The sequence below is a fragment of the Juglans regia genome, chromosome 15 (genome assembly GCF_001411555.2).
Source record: "Juglans regia cultivar Chandler chromosome 15, Walnut 2.0, whole genome shotgun sequence".
In the NCBI taxonomy this organism is placed as follows: Eukaryota; Viridiplantae; Streptophyta; class Magnoliopsida; order Fagales; family Juglandaceae; genus Juglans; species Juglans regia.
The window spans coordinates 13,396,146-13,410,118 of NC_049915.1; the positions used below are offsets into that span (position 1 = coordinate 13,396,146).

The following is a 13,973-nucleotide window of genomic DNA, read 5'->3' on the forward strand; positions in this document are numbered from 1 at the left end:
TTTATAAATTTACCAAATATACTATATTTTCTTTGAAAGAATTTTTAGATTATTAAAAATAACTTTTAAACTTCCAAATTCAAGCCTAAACAATGAGAGGTTTGTGGTCTTAGATGAGACATAAAATTTTCATCTGATCTCATTTTATCTGATCTCATCTTATTCTTAAACATAATTCAAATACAAAATTTTCAAACTAATTATTACAACTTTTTCAAATTTTCAAATAAAAAACAATTCAAACTTTTTCAAATCCACAAACAAAAATAATATTATAAAACTATATTATTATTATATTTTAATTTTATAATATTTTATATTTAATTTTTTTCTCTCATTTCCCAAAATCTAAAAAATATTCAACTCAAACTATCTCATTATTATTCACAAAATTCTCATCTCATCTCGATCTTCAAACAAGCCCTTAAATCAACTCAAGCCTATATCATTTATTGTTTTAGCCTCGTTTGTTTTTACAAATGAGTTGAGATAAAAGTTTAAAATTGAATAAAATATTGTTAGAATATATATTTTTATATTATTTTTATTTTGAAATTTGAAAAATTTAAATTATTTATTTTATTTTGTATGAAAATTTAAAAAATTTGTAATGATGAGATGAGATAAATTGAGATAGATTGTGAGATAAAGAAAAAAAAAATCTTCTTATAAACAAGTTCGCGCACTAAACCAGGCACTGATGTTGATATGTATGACATATGAGTCATATGTTTAACGAAATAATACAAATTGAAGATAAAAATGATTTTTATGAAATATATGACCTTCTTCTTCTCTTAATTTTTTTTTTTTTAATAAAATAATTATATAAATATTGATACGCGGTTTGGTATCCGAACTCGATTGTATTTAACAACTAACAAGGCTCTTGTGAAAACAAACCACGAGTTGAAAAAACAAACAAATTTTGTGAACCAGGTGTATACAAAGGAACAAGAACGTGTTGGTGACGTGGAAGCCTCGCCACCGTCGATTTTTTAAACTCGAAAAAATATGAAAAATGAAATAAAAAGAGCAATATTCCTTTTTCAATGGAGTCATGAGTCATCATCCCACCATTTTCCCTCTCAACTTCCTCTCTCTTTCTCTCTCTCTCTTGGTCCGCCGATAATAAAATTATCACAATTCTGAATCTGCAAGCCTTCTCGAAGCATTCATTTCTTAGCGTTTCGGGTTTGCTTACTCCTCCCACGGCGACGGCGACAACTACGGTGAGCTTTTTGAGTTTGTCTTGGGAGATCTTTCTTTGCGAATCTACTGTAGTGTAGCTGCTGGTGGAAAGATGTTCCAAAAAGGGTTACCTGAATTCAATCAATACTCCTTTTAACTCCAGTTGTTTCTTTTAGGAATTTAGGATATTTTCCCCTGTTTATAGGACCCTTAAATCGAGATTATGCACAGACACAAGTATGTATATATGTACGTATGCACATATGTATGTGTATATAAATATATATATATATATATATTTATATATGTTGCTCTTGGCGTCTTTTTCGGTTTATTGTGTTTTATGCTAATTTTTCTTACGGATATTGATGCATTAATTCACACTTATAAGTTCTTTTTATTGCTGATTGACTTATTTATTTGTTTGTTTCTTTTCCCATCAGATTCAGACATACGTATACTAGAAGGGATGACGAAGAATGTTAAAAGTGTTGCTGATCCTTCTATGGAGCTTGCTGGTGCCAATCTGGTAATCTCAAAATCCCACTGAAACTTCACAAAGTAATATTTACTTTGAAGTTTTAATTCAAATAGTAGGAGCTATACTTATATATACTTCTTTCCACTTTTTCTAAGCCTCTTTTTATATGTCATGAAAATTGGTGAATGTAAGGGAAACTCATTGTCACACCTAGTGGATAAAAGTATAGGCACGTGTTCTTGCAACAAGTTTTCTGAAATTTTTTTAATCTCCTGATCCATTTTCAGTTGAATTCAAAAGGATGTTATTAGTTTCTGATTTTCTATTTCAGTTCTATATGGTTTCTTTCGTCCCTTTGGCAAGATGATACCATCTGCAACATGTTCTGAAAGTGTTGTTTTTTTTTTTTCGTTCATCTTCTTCTAAAGAGATCAATTTTCCATATTTGAATTTTGGGGGCTTAAACCAAAATTATTCCTCACTTTCTGGGCCTAGGAATTTTCAGGGTAATCGAAGATGCGTGATAGGCTTTTACAAGTTTCATTCTTTGATATTTTAAGGACATAAGTGATGCTATACTGAATATTATAGCATTCTTTTATATCTTTTCTCCATCAATAATTTTCTCAAAATTGGATATTTTCTATGGCTATTTTTTATTGTAAAAAAGGGAGTCTTTCCTTTGCCTAAAACTGGTTTGTTAACATGGGTACATAATTTTAGGCTCCTTCGAAAGACACGGGCCCACAATTTGATGCAACATCATGTATATCATCTGCGGGAGACACAACAGGAAGTATAAAAGGAAGTGAAGTTGACCATGACTCCCTTGCTACTTATCAAGGCATGCCTTATTCAACCAGTGGCTATTATGGTCACTACTATCCAGGTTAGCTGTGGGTAGTCAGATACAGTTTGCTGTTATAGTATTTTTTTTCTTTAATTGGTTCAGTATTTATGTCTTCACATCTTACGTTAACACGTTGACAGGTTATCATGGTTTCTATGGAGAGTTGGACAACCAAGGATACTATGTTGCTGGTGATGGAATGGAACTTCAATATCCTGTAATTATCTTGATCTTTTTCCTGTATTCTCGTGACTAATGGTCTGAAGTCTGTAATTGTCTTTGACCTGCTTTCTACCCCTAAAAAAAAACCATTCATATGTTCCCTTGATTGTTTACTTATTAGATTGTTTACCCTTGACGGCTGATTTTGGGTCATTTGATTTGTAATGGAACTTCGTAGTACTTGAGATTTATGCACTATCTAGTTCTCAAGTAGATGATAACATAATTTAAAATGCTTTTTAGATAAGTTATTTTTAGCTTGTTCTTTTTGTGCTTCCTTTTCAAGAGCCGTGAAGATTATTAGATTCTTCTGATTAAGTCACTTTCTTGTGATATAGATCACAAGATGCAAATTTAAATGTATGGAAGAGCAAAACTTTACTCTGGATATAGTTATTCTTACAAACTAATAGCTGTGCTTAGCTGCCCAGATAATTTTTCATTTTTCGGTTGGTCTTTGAATTACCTTGGATATCTAAGGGTTTTTTTTTTTTTTTGTGTTGGAATTCAATGAAATAATTATGCTCAGCCATTAATATTGGTGTCCCCTTGGCATGTCAATTTAATTTCTGTCTTTGCTTTTTGAGTTTTCCCTGTATGATGATAGCAAGCTACAAATATCATGCTTTTGCAATTAGAAATTGCATAACAAGTCAGACTTATTTTCACTTTTGCTTCATTTAGGTCAGTCAAGCAGATAATGGATCTTTTGTCTACTTCATGCCAGGATTTCCGCCTGGTTATACTCCGTATTTGCCCCTATCGACAATTGGCGTCAATGGACAATATGTTGATCAACAGGCATATCCACCAATATTGCAACCACCTACTGCCTCACCTGGTTATTATCCTGCTTCTCTTCCTTTTGGGAAGTTGGCACCATCACCCTACATGTGGGATCCATCTCTTCTTGTTGGAGATGGATTGTTTGGAAATAACTATGCTGGGATTCCAGAATTTCCAGTCCCTAAACATAATTTATCTTCCCCAAGTAATACTCACTCTCCTCTTTCTAAATCTTTTACTGAGTTTAGTAATCTATTTGATATTAATAGTTACTTGCCATCGTTGTGTCTCGTCAGGTCACGGCAATCACAAACACCTAAAACCAGTGAACAAGGTAATCTAGTTATTTTTGGCATTTATGCTCTGTTTTAGCATGTGCTCTCCTACTCAGGCAATGTTACTGAATTTTGTAATTATTTTTAGGCCTTGCCTCATGGCTCATCTATCCAGTTGGATGTAGACGCCAACGGTTACTTTCCCATTTCAAAATCTGTAGCCAATACTCAAGAGAAGAGTGGAGTGCTCTATTCAAACAACCCAGTTAGTTTAAAAGCAAATGTGAGGGGTTGGGGTGGCAGTGAGAAGTTGAAATCAAGAAGCAAGACTAATGGAGTTAGTGATATTGGATTGCTTGATGAGCAGAACCATGGCCCTAGAACAGCCAATGCAAAAGGCACACTGATTTCTGGAGGTGCCGCTGATTCCCTGGATACTGATGGGAATGGAAACAATTGCGGCATAACCTCTCTCATCAGCACGAATCAATATAACCTTCCCGACTTTCCGTCCAAATACGATCAGGCATTTTTCTTTGTTATCAAATCTTACAGTGAAGATGATATTCATAAGAGCATCAAGTACAATGTATGGGCTAGTACTCCTAATGGGAATAAGAGGCTGGATAGTGCATACCAAGATGCTCAAGAGAGGATGGTGGAGAAAGGCAGCAAGTGCCCAGTGTTTCTTTTCTTTTCGGTATGCTCTTAGAGTTCAAAGTTGATTCTAGTTCATGAGTTTCCACTCTGTACACCTGTTCCCCAAAAAAGCAACTAATGCCTCTTTTGTGTTTGTTTGTCTGGTTCAGGTTAATGCGAGTGGCCAGTTCTGTGGAGTAGCGGAGATGATTGGTCGAGTTGATTTTAATAAGAGCATGGATTTCTGGCAGCAAGACAAATGGAATGGTTATTTCCCTGTTAAGTGGCATATTATAAAAGATGTTCCGAATCTGCATTTACGGCATATAATACTTGAGAATAATGACAACAAGCCAGTTACCAACAGTCGAGACACACAGGAGGTATGTGTAATTCACTATTAGCCACATACATTAGTTTTCTAGTTTTTAGTTTTTTTAATGAACGCAATTCCTGAGTTGCTTATTTCTGTTGTCTTTCATTCCTAGGTGAGATTTCCTCAGGGTATTGAAATGTTGAATATTTTTAAGAGCAATGTGTCCAAGACATCCATATTGGATGACTTTGATTTTTATGAAAGCCGCGAGAAGATGATGCTAGAGAAGAGGATGAGGGAATTTATACCCTACTATAATCTGCAGGTTTTGCCTTATTTCCTTATTTCCTCCTCACGCTTCATTTATCCTAATGAGTAAATTTGTTCATCACTTGTCTGTTCTTATTCAAGCTTGTCAATGGGTGCATTTAACGCGGGATCTTGTTGAAGTAATTGGAGGTGGTGGATTAGGAATCATATGTTTTTTCAGGACCAATGACTAACAGTGGGATTGTTTATCTTGAGATTCTCTCTTTGATTACAAATAATCAAAGAATAAAGAAGGTTCTTTATACTAGTAGCATAGCGTGGAGTGTTGTACCAATGAAATTTTTCTAATGGCTGTTGACTTTATTCTGTACCATAGAATGGGCCTTGATGGTGGTTCCTTATTTTAGTTTTACTTAAATCGTAAGCCCATACATGTCTTTTCTGTACTACTGATCTTTGATTTTGTTTTGGTTGCTTCACTTGTTATATATTTATGTGGCACAGCAGGAGATAGTTGAATTAACCTCCAGTTTTAAGACGGTAGATCTGTCAACTGTGAAGAGTATTGAGCAACCTGAGGTCGGAGATAAGGTGAAGAAATGACGACTCAAATGAAGGGAATATGGACCTCCCATGGTTTTGCCAAGAAAAAAAGGAGCGGCATCTTGGAAGCCGTCACAAAGGGTCCAACTGCCGTGGAGACTGACTCCAACGGCGAGATATAAGCGTTCTCAGGCAGAAGGCAAATTTTCTTTCTGAAGACTTTCAGTGTTCCTTTTACAAATAAAGGCTGATCCTTTCAAAATATAGATGGTGTCTTGGCTGCCAACAAGCTGTTTATGTACCATAAGTGTGAACCTTGGATGACCCCACTGATTTATATGATTATTGGGTATGATGCGGATGCAATCCAAGTGTTTTCGCTTTTCTATTTATTTTCGCTTTTCAAAATTTCTCTTCCTGTAAGGTGTATCTAGTTTTTCTTATTTTTTTCCCCTAAAGAATTCGTACGCATTGAAATATCCTGGTTAGTACCAGTGCTCCTAATGTATGTGTTGGAACTCTGTAAACTAAGAGTGAGGTTTAATTGGATATTGGGGGAAGGCAGAATGACAGTTCCTGATCTTTTCCTTTTTCCCTTTAAATTTCTTGTTAATGATCTTCCCTATGTTTAGAACCTAATAAATCAAGTGAAATGATATTTGCAGTCGTGAGTGTGCAAGAGCCGTGCAGTCGCTTTGAAAAAAGTGAATAAATACGAGATCTACATGAAAATAAATTAATTTTTTAATAGTGGATTTTACTTTTTTTCAAAGCGACTGCACGGCATTTACACATTCCACGACTGTATATAGCATTACTCATAAATCAATCCTTTTTGGTGCAAATAAAACAAACAGAAGTAATCTGAAGACTAGTTTACAAAGATCCTTCCCTCTAGCTATGGTTCTTCACCACAAATAAACTAGGCTGATATGGAGAGCCTTTCTTTTCCCCTAATTAAATCTCAAGTCATTTTGGTTCCATCCAATCCAACATAAAACAAAGGCTCAAAGCCACCTTCGAAATCCAGAAATGAGAACCAATGGTGGCCTCAAAAGAACAACCAAAATGAAAACATATAAGAGATTCTCTGAAATAAAAAGATCTGAAATCATCTTGCTTGCATTGAACTCTCGGAATATTGTACTTTTTCACCTGTTCACCACGAGTAGGAAGAGAAATGAGCAAACTTGATAAATCATGGAGATCGCACGTGGACCCAAAGAGAAATAAAATTGGTCAAAACTTCATTACTCATTTTCTCACACTTTCTAGGTCCCCAAACGACCACTAAACTGAAGATCTTGACTGTCATAGGACTGTGAAGAGATCACAGGTTGACCGACTGAGATTTGTCAAAATTGATAAATCGATTGATTTGAAATTTATGTGGTTCACTCTCTACGTTTTCATTTTTTTAACTAAATTGATATGGAAAATATTTTAACCACTAACATGACTTGATGTGTTATGTCAGATTGTAAAATTATTTTGATTATAAAATAGATTTAACAGATCTTATAAAATTATATCTGTTTGTAGATTTACTTTTATGTAAACTCTTTATAACTGTAGCAATTCTTGATCGATATATAAGTCTCTTACCAAATCGATATAAAGTTATGACAAATTTGGTTATGCACAGGCCGGAGCACCACCTCGGCAACTATGGGGTGGCCGAGATCTAGCAATCCAATGGTGGTTGAAAACAGGCCACCATGAAGGTCAATTGTGTAATGGGTAGGACATGAAGGGCTATGTGGGATACATAGGAAAATGTGGGATGTTTGAGTCTGGTCCGTGTGGGATTTGTCTTTTTACCTTTTATTTCCTTTTAGTGTTGTTGTTTTATTTACCAAGTTGACTGGGTCAGTCCATGATGGAATGGGTCTTAGTGGTTTGTTGTACGTGGGCTTGTTAGTTGTTGCATTCTTTTGGGAGTCGGTTATTTCAAAATGTAATTAAATTTTAAGTTATTCAGCAATGAAATACATCATCTTTTGCCCACACAATGAATCTGTGAAGTTTGGAGGTTATTTGCTCCTGGAATTGAAAAAATTCCCTATTTTACATTTACTGTTGCTATGTTCATAACAAGTTGTATTAGAGCTAGGTTTCTGCGCAATGGCGGAGGGTACTTGTCATGCTCAACTTGCTGATGCAGTGTCTACTCTGAAGGGTGAAACAATTCATTTGAGAGAGGAACAAGAGCGGCAACGATAGTTGCTGGAGATGGTGCTGAAGCAGATTAGTAATTTGGAAGCCAACTACAATCAATTGGCTATTACAACAAGGGCCAATAATTCAGGTGAGGGCTCTGTTGGACTGGTGATGAAAATCAATGGTAATCCACTGTTTGAGAGAAATATAGGGGTTCAAACTTGGACACTTAGGCTTGATTTTCCAAGGTTTGATGGTTCGGAACCCATGGAGTGGATTCTCAAGGCCTAACAATTTTACGCTTACTATAATACTCCGAAAGAATAGAAATTGTAGATTGTTTCCTTTCATATGGAAGGTAAGACTCTCTCATGGTATTATTGGTCGATGGATTCCAGCCCAATTCATTCTTGGGAGGAATTTGTGGTGGCACTCAAAGTTTGTTTGGGGCCTTCGGCCTTTGAGGATCCGGTTGGGGGTTTCACAAAGCTCCGCCAGACAAGACAGACTTAGTAGAGGAATACTAAACCCAGTTTGAGATATTATCCAATAGAATCAATGGGCTTACTGAGGAGTTTCGCATCAGTACCTTTTTCAGTGGGCTTAGAGATGATCTAAGGATAATAATTACCATGTTTAAACCTAATACTCTTTCTGCTGCTTTTGGTTTGGTTTGTTTGTAGGAGGAAGAGGTCACTCCCTGAGCCCAAAAATCTCTCATACACACTACCCCAAGGCCCATCACCCCAACTCAATACTCCTAGACTACCCGCACCTGCACCCATCCTAGGCTACCCCCACCTCCTCCACATCCAGAAGCAAGAAGTCTCCAGTCCAACAATCCACCACTCTTAGACTACTCTCCAATATTACATATGGATAGTTCTTTAACTCAATTGATTTTGACTCCACAAACTTACCACATATTTGAGAGGTAACGGGGCAATCCCAAATACAAAACCCTCAAAGTTTTCCCACTTCTAATGGTAGAACTTGTATGCTTCTACTTAAATGGAAAAGAAACAATAATTCATTTGCTCATTGATGCATTCTTTTTATGGGGTCGGATCCCAACTCTTTCATTCAACTTTCTTTATCTTTTTCTCTTCTTTTTATTCCTGACAATGTGTTTTCAATGGATTAGACACTAGTTGATTTTATATCTAACATAGATCATTTCACAAAAAAATAGAAGGTTATTCTCTGACATATTCGAAGGCCAAATGTTCTAAAATGCAGCTTTTCAGAAGTGATCTCGTTGGAAGGATATTATTGAAAACTTTTCAAACAAAAAGTTTGAGTCTGTCCTGGATTTTTAAAGACCACATTTTTTTTTCCAAGTTGAGGTGTTCTGGACATTAGCTATAGCAATACTGCTGTTTTGATTAACAACAACAGAGTAAGCAAATTTGATTGAGAATTTTCCAGAGGAGTGATGGATCCATTTCAGACTATCCCTTATGTTATGAAAATGTAGCTGAGCAAGAGGGATTTTTTCTATTTCTCTGGTAGTTTCTTGAGAGAAGAGAGTTTGTAAAAGGAGAGTGTTTCATCTTCTGGGTCCCTCTAGAACCAATTTAGAGACTCTCAGTTGCGGATCTTGGAATATGAGAGAGGATAATGGTGTTGGAATTGGAGGAGATAAAGTAAGAATCGATGGGTCACCCCAAATTTTGGTATTGACCCCGTTATTAATCTGCATGCAAAGACTAGAGGCTAGAAGTTCTTTTTGTTTTACCAGGCCTTTTCAAAATCTCGAATAAGTTGGTTTAATTTGTATAGACATCCAAGATGCTTGCTTCATATATTTTCCAGTTATGAGAATTTTCCACATACTGGTGTCATTAGTGACAAGATGCCAACCCAGTTTGCCTAGCAAGGCTTTGTTAAAGTGAGAAGTTAATCTCATGCCTAAACCTCCCTAAATCACCTCCCATAGATTTAGGTTTGCATGTAGAACTCCAGGACTTGGGAGTGAAATTATGAGATTTTTTGGATAACAACCCCACCAGAATCGCATGTGTGATTTGTCAATTTGTTTTTAGATTGTTTTAGGAATTAGAATACTAGACATCATGTAGGTTGGAATGGAACTAGCAATTGATTTGATTAAAGTAGTTCTGCCAACTTGGGATAAGAGTTTCAATTTCCAACCAGAGAGTTTTGTTTGAATCTTTTCCAAAAGATCATTGTAGTTATTACTAATTGGTCTTTCAAAACTTAAGGGGAGACCTAAGTATTTGATCCTAGATGATGAGGTTTTAAGACTAGACCATGATGACTTAGTATCCATGCATCTTAAGAAAGAGTTTGCATTGCGGATAGATGCGTTACTAAAGAGAATCAGGTCATTTGCAAATAACAAGTGGGATTTAGAGGGCTCATATCTGCTAATTTTAATGCCCTGAATATTACCCAAATTTTCCTCTCTATTGATGAGTCTAGAGAGTATTTCGCTTCCTATTAATCTAATCTAATCATTACAATTTTTTTAAATTCTCATACAAAATAAAATAAACAATTCAACTTTTTTAAATTTCGAAATAAAAAAAATATTATATTATATTTTATTCAATTCTCAATTTTATCACAATTAATCTCATCTCATCTCATCTATAAAAATAAATGAGAAAACCCTGCATACTATATGTTGGAGTGAGAAATGCCAAAAGACTTTTTTTGCAGATGCAGACCTCAACTAAATACAACTCATGAGTGCGTGTAAAGCATCTACATGTCTTGCTATGTTGGACATTGGCAACTGCTAAAGCTGTATTGTTTTGGTACCAGTGAAGTTCATCTTTTATGTGCTCTTTGAAAGAGAGGAAAAAGAGTCAAAAGACAAGGAGCAGTGAGGCAAAGAGCGATAATACCACAATTACTACTACCCAGCTACGGTGGAGCTTGCTGCATTAGGAAAATGATGTGTCTACACATTTGCTACAAAAGCGAACTACATAACTGATGTGACACTGGTATTGGACTCGGGAGTTCGTAAAGTGCATGAAAATTTCTAACATACTTCAGAAATGCTGAGCATACTTATTTGAAGACTGAAATAATTAGATATACACATCAGTTGTGTAATTGCTTTTGTAGACATTGTGTAGTCGTAGACTGATTTTTAATTTTGTTTTTGTTAGTTTGTGTTTGTGCAAGGTGAATATTCTGACTTTGTTCTCAGTTAAATTTTTGCTAATAGTGCTTTTACCACCAAGTATTATGACAATTTCTATATTCATACATCGTCGATGCAAAAGGAAAAGTAATCAACTTTTTTATGAACAGGGAAAGCAATTCGTAGATTCATTAGATCATTAAAATGGAGAGACAATCATACACTTTTCCAGTAGATCGTATTTGCTTCTGTGAGTGCAGGGAACAGCTTAGATGATTCGTTAACAAAAGGACGTACGTAAGCCACTATACAAAAGATCAAAATTGATTTTAGGTAATTACAATCACTTGTAAGTCTTCTGCATGCATCTCCTGTGGAAGTTCTATATATAGAATGCAGAGGCAAAATCTTAGAAAGGATATAATTAGAAAACAATAGGCAAAAGCACCAAGCTTTAACCTTGTTCATTGGATGATTGTCCACGCCCATCAGGTCCACCACGCCCACCACGTGGACCTCGAGCACGTGGGCCTCGAGCACGTGGCACAGCTCTTCCACGGCCTCTAACCACTGGAGATGAGACCACACCTAATCTCCTCGCAGCATTCTGCCTAGCTCGCTCTGAAAGATTAATAGTAGTTGAAGTAATACCTACAGGTGACCCCTGCCTTACCACGTCGGTTTCTGTGTTGACAGTTGAAATGCCTTGTTCTGATAAAGGACTACCTTGTTTTGAGACATCAGCTTCTGTAACTCCACCACCTGAAGTATTCTCGACTGGAACATAGGAAGTTTCGCTGACCTGAGCAGTTTCCACCACAATTTGTTCCTTCCCATCGTTTGACTTATCGGAACCCTCAGCAGTCTCTACTTCCGCATAACCTTCCTCATTTTTCTCATCATTTAAAGCCTCTGGAGAATTTATCTCACCAATCTCCATTGCTGCAGCAACTAGAGTTTCATCACCAGCCCTAGCTGGTGAAGCCAATGGGGTTGCAATAGCCTCCGGTTGTCCTTCCCCTATTTTTGACTTCCCCATTGTGTTAGAAATATCACCAACCTCAGGGTCGGTAAAATCAGGCATGAGCTCACCCTCTTCTCTTTCACTTCCAGATTCCAGATTCCCCTTCTTCCTCTCCTCTGCTTGATCCTTTGGCCCATCATCAGACACCATATCCGATCCATCTAGTCTATCTTCATTCTCATCTAGAACACTCTTCTTATCACCATGCAATCCACCTTGTCTATCCACATTCTCATCTGGAACACTCTTCTTATAACCCAGCAATCCACCTTGTCTATCCACATTCTCATCTGGAACACTCTTCTTATCCTCTGCTTTATCTCCTGTAGTCTCAACCTCTTCCTCACCATCCATTACTTCCTCATTTGGACCTTGAGGAAACTCACGAACCTCAGATAATCCTTCAGTAGCCACTAGTGTCCCAAGATTTTCAACAGGAACAGCAAATTGACATTCAGAACTCTCTTGTGCAGGTTCTGAACCTTTTGTTTTTTTGAGCACAGGTACACCCACATCAGTGCTGATTTCTCCTTGGATAACTGTCTCCTCATGCAACTCAGAAGTGGATGAAGATGCTATACGTTTGCGGACCAATGGTTGGGTTAGTAAAGTAAGATTTCCCTGAGTTTCTGTGTCACTAGAAGGTGCAGGTTTGCCCGCATTGTTTGCTCCTTCAACCTCTGACATCTCCACATCCCCTTGGGGCTCATCAGATTTTACAATACGTGGCCGGACTAGGACTAACTTCCTGCCAGCTTTTCGAGTCTCAACATTGGTTTTGGCCAAAGTGAATCTCTTCTCACTTTCTTCAGTTGCTTTGGCTGGCAAGCCACTTGTTGAAGGTCCCAGTGGGATTACAAGACTAGGGGCTTGCATAGAAACTATAGGACCTGCAAAGGGAATCATAGCTTTATGAAGGATAAATCAAATATTGCATGGAAATAATTGCAAGCAAAATATGAGATGAAAACACAGAGAAAAGGGAATATTAATGGTGATAACACGTGAAAAAGGTGAGGGGAAAAAGAAAAGAAAAAAACACCTGCAGCAGTAGTCAATGAAGTGTCTGCAATCGAAGAGGTGTCCGTGGGAACACCATGAGCTCCAAGTTCACCCAAAACTGAATGTGCTACCTTTTCTAAATTTTCAACGGCCATGACATAGGGAGCAGCAAGATCATCCAGAAGAGTGCCAGAAAGAATTTGAACCACTGAAGCACCCTGAGAAAAATTAATGAAACAGAGCTTGAAGTTTGGGTTAAATGGCAACCATGGGCAGTTCCAAAAGAGAACACTTTGCTTCTTTGTAAAAGTTCACCCTGTAATGTCACAAGTGGTTGGGAAAAAGCTGCTGTTTCCTATTCTTGAGAATTAAAATTCAAAAGGTAGAAAATATACCACAATATGCTTACCTTGATTGGTATATTTTCATGTTAGGAGTGGGGGAGAAGGCAAAGAGAACAATCAAAATTAAGATTCAGTACAATAGTTCATTGACATGACATTTAAATTCGGATCTCCCTTCCTCTTCCTATCTCCCCCCAGCAGTTTATGCAGAAAAAAAATCCAAAAACACGAGATTAATGACTAAGAAATATAGTTACCTCAGGTAAACTGTCTTTCGCATGCTTAAGCTTTCGAAGTTCATCTGAAAGCTGCTTCAATGCCTGCTTATGCATCTCAAGCTCATTTACAAACTTTGTTTTATCCTAAGGTTGGAAAATGGGAACTATCATTCAGAAACTTATCACACGCATATTGGGCTGGAAAAAGAAGAGTAGGGAAACAATCCACAATGACTTTAAAAATAGAATGAATGTTCTGTTTATCATGCTTTGCTTTGTAGGGGAAAGAATGTTCTTGTATTTGATAACGTTCCTTGTATCCTATAGCTGCATTAAATTCTCAAACTTGTCTGGCTTTATTCTTTCCTTGTTTTTTGGATAAGGTAATGATTCATTGAATAGCACAAAAGGCGATATTTTAGTACTAATGACTAGAATTAAGATTTGCAAATACAAGTGCACTTCCATTAACTTCTATTACAAATACAAATACAAGGTGATATTTTACTGTGGCTTGCTCCTTTAAGAATATAG

General features: G+C 36.6%; 2 protein-coding genes across 3 annotated transcripts in view; one reads left to right on the forward strand and one right to left on the reverse strand.

The window, feature by feature from the left end:
- Positions 1-1,056: 1,056 nt before the first annotated feature.
- LOC109021484 (YTH domain-containing protein ECT2-like) lies at positions 1,057-6,175 on the forward strand. 2 transcript variants are annotated; one of them, XM_019004123.2, is made up of 10 exons: positions 1,057-1,232; positions 1,635-1,720; positions 2,396-2,561; positions 2,663-2,739; positions 3,429-3,735; positions 3,827-3,864; positions 3,954-4,505; positions 4,615-4,827; positions 4,933-5,085; positions 5,535-6,175. In XM_019004123.2, the coding sequence occupies exons 2-10, from the start codon at positions 1,661-1,663 to the stop codon at positions 5,631-5,633; spliced, it is 1,665 nt and encodes a 554-aa protein (XP_018859668.1). In that variant the 5' UTR covers positions 1,057-1,232; positions 1,635-1,660; the 3' UTR covers positions 5,634-6,175. The 2 variants fall into 2 exon arrangements, with proteins under 2 accessions (XP_018859668.1, XP_018859674.1); XM_019004129.2 differs by having other exon boundaries at positions 1,073-1,232; positions 5,538-6,175.
- Positions 6,176-10,994: 4,819 nt separating this feature from the next.
- The window catches only part of LOC109021499 (nuclear-pore anchor-like), a 99,562-nt gene continuing 96,583 nt past the window's right edge, over positions 10,995-13,973 (reverse strand). Inside the window, exons 46-48 of the mRNA XM_019004138.2 lie at positions 13,479-13,583; positions 12,918-13,095; positions 10,995-12,765 (exon numbers count right to left, since the gene is read on the reverse strand). Of these exons, the coding sequence (XP_018859683.2) occupies positions 11,306-12,765; positions 12,918-13,095; positions 13,479-13,583 (1,743 nt within the window). The 3' untranslated portion in view covers positions 10,995-11,305. The remainder of the gene's footprint in view (positions 12,766-12,917; positions 13,096-13,478; positions 13,584-13,973) is intronic.

Bases quoted from the DNA above. Each gene is read 5' to 3' on its own strand.
- LOC109021484 (XM_019004123.2), top strand. From the start codon at position 1,661: ATGACGAAGAATGTTAAAAGTGTTGCTGATCCTTCTATGGAGCTTGCT. The intron at 2,740-3,428 runs GTAATTATCTTG...TGCTTCATTTAG, and splicing joins GAATGGAACTTCAATATCCT to GTCAGTCAAGCAGATAATGG. The intron at 3,736-3,826 runs GTAATACTCACT...GTGTCTCGTCAG, and splicing joins ACATAATTTATCTTCCCCAA to GTCACGGCAATCACAAACAC.